Genomic DNA, 9,475 nt, shown 5'->3' with positions numbered 1-9,475 from the left:
AGAGGGCCCCGAGGCTGCCCCTGCCGGGGTGGGGGCGGCTCTCCCAAGACAGGGCCCGCGGCTTAAGCACCGACTGAGCAACACCCCCGCCCCCCAAAAAAAAAAGGCAACACAATCCCTGCAACCAAAAACTGTACAAACAGCCTAAACAACCCCAACCCTTCGCGGGCTACCGGCACATCCGTATACCCCGCTGCCAAAGCCGATTGGCCCGATCCGCCCCGCCTCCGCTACATCTCATTGGTCCAGGCCGGCACGTGATGCTAACGAGTCGCCGGGCGCCAAATTCAAACCGGGGAACGATTTCTGCTGCGAGCGACGGCAGAGCCCGGAAGCGCTGGAGTTGTCGCCTCCCTCCGTACCCCTGCCTGGCCGGGGAGGTGGTGAGTCGCGACCTGCGCCCGGCACCCGCCCCCATCGCAGCCTCCATCTCCCCGGTGACTCCCCGCGGCGGCTGGAAGTAGGGGCTGTTAACCCCGCGAGAGCAGCGCTAAGAGTGTAGGGCCTCTGGGAGAGGAAAACGTCTAGGCCCGGGCCTAGACGGACTTACTGTCGAGCGCGGCAGAGCTGGGTTGGAGTCGGTAAAGAAGGAGCCAGGAGCTCTTTAGCTCTCCCCTCTTACCACCCCTGGGGCCGAGTGTACACAGTGTGTAGGCCGTGGGCTTACGCTGGTGGTAGCAGCTCGAAGCCTTCTTAGGAAGCGGCTTGTTCCTGTCGGGAACGCAACCTTTTGGAGGCTAGCTGGAGGTTACTCTTTTGTCGTTGCCTTACGGGGATTTCTCTTTAAGGGAGTGGAGCAGATTGCAAAGGACCATGTGTGTGCCTCGGTGCTATAACCCGTGTGTAGTGCTGAACGTTTCTATCGGTGGTGTCTGGCTGCTGGGCAGCCCCTGATCACATAGGGCATCAGCTCAGTTTTTTATCTGCCAGACTTTCCGGTTTGTATCTATTGTAGGTGATTCCTACTGAGAATTTTCTTGTTTGCCTCCTGGCCTGGTCAAATCCACCAATGCAAAAAGCCTCTTTGTTATTTGTTTCTATTCTGCCTGCCATCCCTAATGATAAACAATAAGTACAATTTGTGTGTTCTTGTTCTGGTATAGTTTGCTACAAGAGACAGCAGTAACCTAATTCTTGAATGACATGATATTTATAAGTGGTGTTCTCAGAAGTGACACACTGCATCTTACCCAAAAGCAGTATCTCTGAATTTTATCTCCTCCACTTTCTGCTTTATAATCTAAATTGTCTGCTGTCCAAAAGTTTGACATTTAAATTGTATGTTGCCCAGTGATTTATTTATCTGGTTCTTGACAAATCTACAGAAGGATTGACTAAAGCATTTATTTAATATTTATTTTAAAGCATTTAGCTTCTGCTACATTTATTGTGTTCCTTTGTAATGTTCAGGACAATCTCTCCTTCCCTGATCTTAAACCAACTGTTAAATTCCCTTTTCTCTCAGGTTGTATGATCTGCTGGTTACAGCAATGAGATATAAGAATCAGGACTGCTATTTCTATGTTCTAGCTTTTCTCCCCTCAAGCTTGCTGACTGATGTTGGTCAAGTCACTTTACAGCTAAGTCTTAGTCCCTGTTTCTGTAAAGCACATATATCGGGAAGGTACGTATATGTACATTATTATGTACTCTGTGGCTCCTAATTTCTGATGCAAACTATCTACTCTGCAAATATCTCTCCTGTCCTGCTCACACAACGTGTGGATAAAAGAGGTACAGTACTATTTTCCAATAACCTTCCTTATTTCTAACTTTGTAGCAATTGCTGAGAACATATGCACTGTGGGAGGCCTGTGGTAATTTGCTGCACCTTTTCTAGCTGTTCCTGCCCTCTGCACTCTTATGTTGTATCTTTTGTTTTCCAGGGTTTGTTCTTGTCTCTCTCAATGGAGAGTGACTGTATAGATCAATAATGAGGACCAGCCCTCGCAGGCCCTTAATTCTGAAAAGACGGAAACTGACCCTCCCACAGAAGGATGCATCCAGTACTTCAGCAAGAGGTGAGAACAGTGGTCAGGATGAAAAGACTCTTAAGCAGGAGCACAGCCATGAGAACCAACACAACAGCCAACCCAGAGACAAAATGGACTGTGGCCTGCAGAAATTCCCAGTGCAGGAATAAAGATAATTGACCATCCTACCATGCCCAACACACAAGTAGTGGCCATCCCTACAAATGCTGATATCCAGAGCATCATAGAGGCACTGACAGCAAAAGGAAAAGAATGTGGCAACAATGGGCCCAACAAGTTCATTCTCATTAGCAGTTTCAGCAGGTCCAATGCCATCACAGCATCTCCCATCAGAGAAGAAATCCAGTGCAGCAACCAAGGCTGTAGATGAAGAAAGAGAGAAGAATGTTACACAGACAGCTGGTCTTGCAAGAGGGACAACGCTCTGGCATTCAGGAATTGATTCTGTGGTTGGACAGGAACAGGAGAGCAACAGTATGTAATCTTTACCCTTTTTTTTGTCCCAATACATAGACAAAGAGATGTGAAGTGGGCCAATGAGTGTAGTGCTTGGATCTCAGTATGCACAAATGAAAACTATTTTGTTAATTACGAAATAGCTATGGATTTGATTTTAATAATCTATATAGCTATGCATATGTAGTGAAATCTGAAGGATCTTAGTGGATATATTTTTGGTGGAAGAGATGGTATATAAAGGTGTATAGCAAAGCAAAATTTCAGTGCAGGGGAAAAAAGAAGGGCTGGCTTGAGGAAATCAAGTCTAGAAGAACAAAAGACAAAATTTCATTTAGCAAAAGGGTTATGGCTGAATTCAAGACTAATACAGAGTACCCTAGTCGGTGACAAAACATACGGGCCTAGAGCTTTGAAAAAGGGATGATCCCCATTCATTTGATAACTAAGTGGCAAGTCTGTTTCCTCCTTGGCTGTCTCATGAAGCTGCTGAATACATGTTAGAAGTGGGATGGATTTTACTTCGAAGCGCTGCTTGGCTCAGCTATTTTAAGCTGTAAATAGCTTTTGTAGCTTATGTAGCTTTTGGGCTGTAGTAAATCTTATCCCACAGTATAGTACTGTCTGACAGGAACCCATAGACAGCTGCAATAGCTGCATTGCTACAACCAACCTCACCAGAAATAACAAAACTGTGTTAATTTTCATTGCTGCAGTACAAAAACCTGGAGACATCTGAGCTTCTGACTTGGGTCATGTGCTAGGTCTTTCAGTTGGAGTTTGTCACCACCTTCCTTGGCTTCTGCTTACTAGATTCATCCCTTAGCTAAAAATACTTCAATTCCTGAAGTACTGGATCAACATTGTCCTGTTTTGTTTGAGAGCAATAGTCTGGTTTGAATGTTTGTTTTTAAGGCTGCAACTTTTTTCAGAAATCGGGCAGAATCCCATGAAATAAGGAATTCAAGGTTGAATTCTTTCCACAAGAAATGTTAGCATTGTAATACCATCTTGTCCCTATCTTGAGACAGGGATACCTCTTTTAGAACTGTGACTAGTGCCTTCCTTTTAGCGTTTGAGATGAAGGGGAAAGAGGGTTACTTACTCACGAGTAAGCGGGGCTATGGGCTTGTTATCCCAACAGGCAGTGGCGAGACAATGAGCTCTGTGTTGGACAATAGTCTCACTAACATCCAGTGGCTTGGGAAGATGAGATCTGATGGGCTAAGTCCCTGTTCTGTGAAGCAAGACACAGGGAAAGAGAACCAGATACCTCCGCAGGAAAGAATCAAGGTAAGCAGGAGAAGACAAGAGAGTGTGTGCTTTTTATAGGGAAGTAATCCATATGGATCAGAAGACTTGCAAGAACTAGGCATTACCATTTCTAAATAACCTGAGTTTGGCCTTTACTGATTTGAGTAGCAGAACCTGGAGGATCCAGGGATGATCCATGGCCTTTCTTGTCAACTTTGTGAGCACTCATGTATCATTCCTTCTGTCTCTCAGGCTGAAGAAGATTCTGCTGCTGCTATTCCTACTGCTGCCGCCTCCTCCTCATGGCAAGATTCAGTATCAGAACGACCTCCTTACTCGTATATGGCCATGATCCAGTTTGCCATCAACAGCACTGAGAAGAAGCGTATGACTCTGAAGGACATCTATACCTGGATTGAGGATCATTTCCCATATTTTAAACATGTGGCTAAGCCAGGTTGGAAGGTAACAAGCAGGCCCTCAAGTTGCTGTGGGCCACAGGGTGATATTATAAGCTTTCTGGATCAAAATGAAAAGTTGTTCCCCAGCCTGCAGAGCAAGATAGAAATGAATTTAAACACCCCACCCCAAATACCCTCTCATTCCAGATGTTCCCTGTTCCCCTTCTTGTACCCCTTTTATCATTCCACTGAGGTAAGAGGATAGAATGTTTGATCACTGGAGTAAAAATAGGCATCTCAAGAGTAAATAGAATAAGAGATTGATGACAGGTTTGGCTGGGTATGCAGTGAATATAAAGGTCCGTGTTGGACCTTGATTACATTTGGAATGTAATCCCTCTGCCAGGGCAGTCATGTCTGAGGTAGGCCTTACTGTGTTGATAACAAAACTACTGCTTTTCAACCTCCCCCTCACCCATTTCTCCCCAGAACTCCATTCGACACAACCTGTCTCTTCATGATATGTTTGTTCGTGAGACATCTGCTAATGGTAAAATCTCATTCTGGACTATTCACCCTGATGCAAACCGTTGCCTAACGTTGGACCAGGTATTTAAGGTGAGTGCCTCATGCAAAGAAAATGGGACAGGCTATACAGTTCCTAAATGCCATGTTAGTCAGATGCACCTTATTTTAACAGGAAAGTTAAGCTGCTTTGACATCAGCCTTTTTGTAGAAGCTGGATTCAGTCACTTCTCTTGACATATAGATGAGCTCTGTATTTGAAAGAAAAGGTGCTGTGGCTGTGTGTATGAACTAGAGCTTCTGTGAGATGCGTTTATTCTTCAGATGGTGTGCCAAATGTAATAGTGAGCTTGTTCAACTTCTTTCTGTGGGCCTGATTCAAATTCCTAGTGTCTGCTGAAGTCAACCAGGAGTTCCTATGCTGTTTGATTAGGCAGTCATAGGTTGGAATTGCCCTTATCCCAGCTAGGTATTTTAGGAAGTACCATTTTATGGGATAAATGGAGCTTGTGATTCTGGTATAGGTGTGTTTAGATTCTCATCTTTGTTTTCTGCAGTGGGTGGGCAGATTGACTGTTTTCTCGGATTATAAAAGTTTAAAATGTCCCATTTGTTTCCCCTTTGGTTGATAACGTCATCTTATTTTTCTCCCTCTCAATGCCTTGCTGCCACCAGCCACTGGACTTGGGGTCACCAACATCGCCTGAGCACTCTGAATCAGTAAGACTTACCCGCTGGCTCGGGGCTTGGGCTTCCATTCTCCTGCCAGTTACTGAAGGAAAGCACAAGAGGCTCAGGGAGGGGGACTGGGTCACTGCTGCACCTACTCATACAGCTCCGTGCACACTCTTTTTTGGGGAAAGGAGTAAAGCCAAAGGTTAATTGCCTTCAGATGATATGCTCTCTGTACAGCTGGTAGAGCTGTACAGCTTTGAGCAACTAGAAATCTACTGCTGAAGTAGGCTGCAATGGGCACCAACAGCTTCAGAGAACAAGCCCAGACAGAGATTTCTGGTAAAATCCTCATCTCTGTGGCAGCAGTCCCAATCTATTCTGGGGCTCAGATCCAGAGAGAATAGGATCTCTCCCTGTGCCCCTTTTTCATTTTGGAAACCAGCTGCATTGTGACTCTTAGAAGGTTGAAGCTGTTTGTTGTCTCTTGCATTCAGCATTTTTAACAATGACAGATCTGCAAGCGGCCAGTCAAACACTTTTCTGTCACAGCTACAGCCCTGGCCTTCTTTCCATCTGCTTAGACTTCTGATTCCTTTGTTGCCTCTGCTATTTCACTTGAACATCTATCTGGTCTATGGTTTGTATATAGATCCAATATGCAATAAAGCTATCCTGTTCACTTTTCCTCAGGCACTGAGGACACTGAAAACAGGTCAGTTCTACAGTAGAGTCTGCAGCTGGAGCAGCTCTGTCGTGCTGTCTCTTTTTTTCTACACAGCTTTTGGTTGGCAGCTGGCTTTGAGATGGCATGGCTGCAAAAGAGCAAGTGGTACACAGACAGAGCTGGCATGAGTGCTGAGTGCTAACATCTGCTCTCTCAGTATTAGTGCAGCACAGGCTTCTGGATTCTCAGTTCTGAATGAGGCAGCAGAATAAAGATAGGTTCTTCTCTTTAAATCTCTTTCTTTTCTCCTTTGCCTCTTTCTTATTTCACAATGAGTGCAGCAGCAAAAGAGACATCTTCCAGATCCCCAGAAGAACGTGGGAAGCAACAGCAGCAGCAAAACTGAACCCCAGAATGCACGTGAGTGTCTACATCAGCCTACGCCAAAGAGAATTAGCCCCATAAATTTGGGACACTCTCCCAGATTCCATTAGGAATAGAAGTAGAAATCGTTATCCAGGTTTGTCAGCTTTTAGGCTTCCTACTGTCAGGTTTGGAGCTGAGGGCAGTACTGCTATGTCTGAGAGAAGATGTAATGGGGAGATGGAGGAGATTGGGTACTCAAATGGAGTGAGAGCAGAGCTTGCCCCAACTTGAGGGCTAGGATCTGTATGAAGGACTGTGTTCTTGTTCATTGGGTCTTCTGGCTTGCAATTTGTATCCTCAAAATTAGCAGAGAAGGCAGGTGAGCCTATCTCTGATAGGATGTTTATTCTGGGGTATTTAGAAAGACTTCCTGTTAGATGCTTGGATTCCAAGAGGTAGTAGAGGAAGGGCAAGAGGCTAGCGAGTCCATTCTTTTTCCTTCCAGGCCGAAAGATGAAGCCTTTGCTTCCTCGTATCAACTCCTACCTGGTTCCGATCCAGTTTCCTTTGAGTCAGCCTCTTGTCTTGCAGCCTTCTATGAAGGTTCCTCTAGCCATGGCACAGGGAGCATCCCTCAACAGCTCAGAGACTTTCCGGAGCAATAAGCGTGTGCGCATTGCCCCAAAGGTTGGTTTCTTGATTTCTGAGGGGCAGGGGGTGTTGTTGTTTGTTTGGGGTTTTTTTGGTTGGTTGGTTGTTTTTTTCTTTTCTATAGCCCCTGTTCTTCATCTGGTTCCTTTGTGCATCTTTGCTAGGTGCTCTGAAACTCTAAGCTCATACTAAGGAACAGTGACAACCCTTGCTGTCCTTTTCTGTCTCTAGGATGACTACTACCTGCTGGTTGACTTGCTGTAAGGATGTTACTATAATGCACTAGAGGAAGGGGCTCTATGGATCGGTCAAGACAATTTTTCTCTACTGTTTGGGTGTGAAGAAATAAGGATTGGAGAAATAGCTTTGTTCTGCCCCTAAAACATTCATATTTTTGATAGCTCTGAAGAGACACATAACATAGGGAACTTTTTCTGAAAGACTTTTGATTTGCATGCAGCCTCTTCCAAGAGGTTTTCAGTACCTGATGGTTGCTAATTCTGTGGAGTTCCCAGTTATTCTGGGCACAAACAAAACAGCTATTAAACAAGTCTTTATCTTGGCATCTCACTGACTGCTCTGGGATGCTTAGACATTGTAAAGCTTTAACTTTTTCCATCCTGTCTAACCATAATCCTGCTTTCCTTTGTGTGCCTGCTGCTTTATGTTCTCTCCTGCTATGATTTGTCTTTCCCCTGTGCTCTTTTTCTTTTGATAACCTCAATAATTTTTTTTTTCTTTTCCTTTTCCTTGGTTTCTGGGAAAGCTGTCCTCATTCATTCTGTTATTTCACATCTAGATAGTGTAAGGAGGAATCAAAAGGGTTACACTTCTCCAGGAGTATTCAGCTCTCCTTCTGTTGGTACTCCTAGAAGTTCCTTATAGCAGAAGTGCCCTGAAGGACATCACTTCCAGACACTAGGCTAAAAACTTTCCCATGTGATCTGTAGGCTTCTTGGTATCAACTTCACACAGACTTCTATCTGTTGTTATAGTTACTGCTTTCTGAAGATCCTCCTCTTACCTGTTCTCCTGTACTTAAGTGCCAGTCTCTCTTCCTTCCACAATCATCCAGATTTTGTGTGGGTTTGATCCTTGCTTACTGACTGCATATCACTTGTGTTTCTTTGTAGATGTCACCCTCTACAGAAGAGTCATCCGCTTTACCCACGGCTACTGTTAAAGAGGAGAGTCAATGTGATGAAGGTTTATTTTCCCCTACTCATTCCCTAAAGGAGAGCAGCTCCCAGCCTGGTGAAGAATCAGCGTCTTTCCCTGAGAGCATCTGTATAAAGGAGGAAGAAGGCTCTCAACTGGATGACTGGCTGTCCCCATTTGCCTCAACCGTAACAGTAAAGGAAGAGCCAGGCTTGTTCCTCCCAGTCTCATCTACAAAGGAGAAGAAACAATTCACCATACTGAAGTCGCCATCTAAGGGTGTTTCTGACACATTAGTTATAAAGAGGCGGGAAATGGGCAGATCCAGAAGGAAACAACGCCTAGCACTGCCATGCTCAGAAGAACCCGTCCTTGTTTTGCCAGAAAACAATGGCTTTGACCCTTTCCAGTTAGGGGCAGACCGCCCCTTCCTGCAGGAAAGCCAGCCTCTTGAGAATGTATCACAGCTCAGCTGCTCACAGGGGGAGGAGGGGCCCTTTAAAACACCAGTCAAGGAGATATTCAGCAAATTGCCTGTTTCTTCCACTCCCAGTAAAGTCTCAGCAACTACTACCCCCCCACTAGGGGGCCTTGACCCCAGGAAGTCTGTATCCTTAGCCAAAGGAAGTCACGAGCTGGACTTCAGCCCAGTGAGAACCATTCAGTTGCCATTCACACCCCTCCAGGAGAACCAGGACTTGCTGGGTTTTAACAGCACACCCCTTAAAAATCCCCTCTTTGAGTCCCCTCGGGAACTGCTCAATACAGAATCCAGTGACATGGTGCATGCCCCCCTCACGAGCTCTCCGGCTTTTATCCATGAGTCTACTAGGCAATCATCTGTTGAACTGCCAGCTTCTGGGTTTACTGAAAATCGGTCACTCATGGAGGGCCTTATCCTGGACACCATGAATGACAGTCTGAGCAAAATCCTTCTAGATATCAGCTTTCCTGGTCTTGAGGATGAAAACTTAGGAACGGACATTAGTTGGTCTCAGCTCATACCTGAACTGAAGTAAATTGGCCTGAGGACTGACTTTGGCTTGTTCTGATATTACAGAAAGCACTCTTCTCATCTGAGCTCTGTTCATGTAGTCTAAGAAGAAGACTGTCTGCTTTTGATTTAATTCCCACATCCATGAGAACAGAGGGCATTAGACTCCTGCTAAGCTGGGAGACAGGCCCATTGGCTGCTATAAGCTCCCTTTATAAGCTGCAGTAGACTTTATGTGTAACAAGATAGAACCTCTCTAACCTTGTGCTAGAGATGAGAGTCCCTGGGGAGAGGTTATCAAGAGAACATTCTGCGGGAGAAGGATGGACTTCACAAC

The 9,475-nt window shown here is 45.3% G+C and overlaps 1 protein-coding gene across 1 annotated transcript; it reads left to right on the top strand.

The window, feature by feature from the left end:
- Positions 1-1,892: 1,892 nt before the first annotated feature.
- On the top strand, positions 1,893-9,163 carry FOXM1 (forkhead box M1). The gene is given in 10 exon segments (XM_010284284.1): positions 1,893-2,128; positions 2,131-2,288; positions 2,290-2,468; positions 3,595-3,743; positions 3,957-4,169; positions 4,595-4,723; positions 5,306-5,350; positions 6,311-6,389; positions 6,841-7,022; positions 8,120-9,163. Coding segments are annotated over 10 exon segments (2,373 nt in total). The 5' UTR covers positions 1,893-1,933.
- Positions 9,164-9,475: the final 312 nt, after the last annotated feature.

Source organism: Phaethon lepturus, unplaced genomic scaffold (genome assembly GCF_000687285.1).
Source record: "Phaethon lepturus isolate BGI_N335 unplaced genomic scaffold, ASM68728v1 scaffold41083, whole genome shotgun sequence".
NCBI lineage: Eukaryota > Metazoa > Chordata > Aves > Phaethontiformes > Phaethontidae > Phaethon > Phaethon lepturus.
Note: the sequence above shows the minus strand (reverse complement) of the source record. Positions and strands in the feature narration are given on the sequence as shown.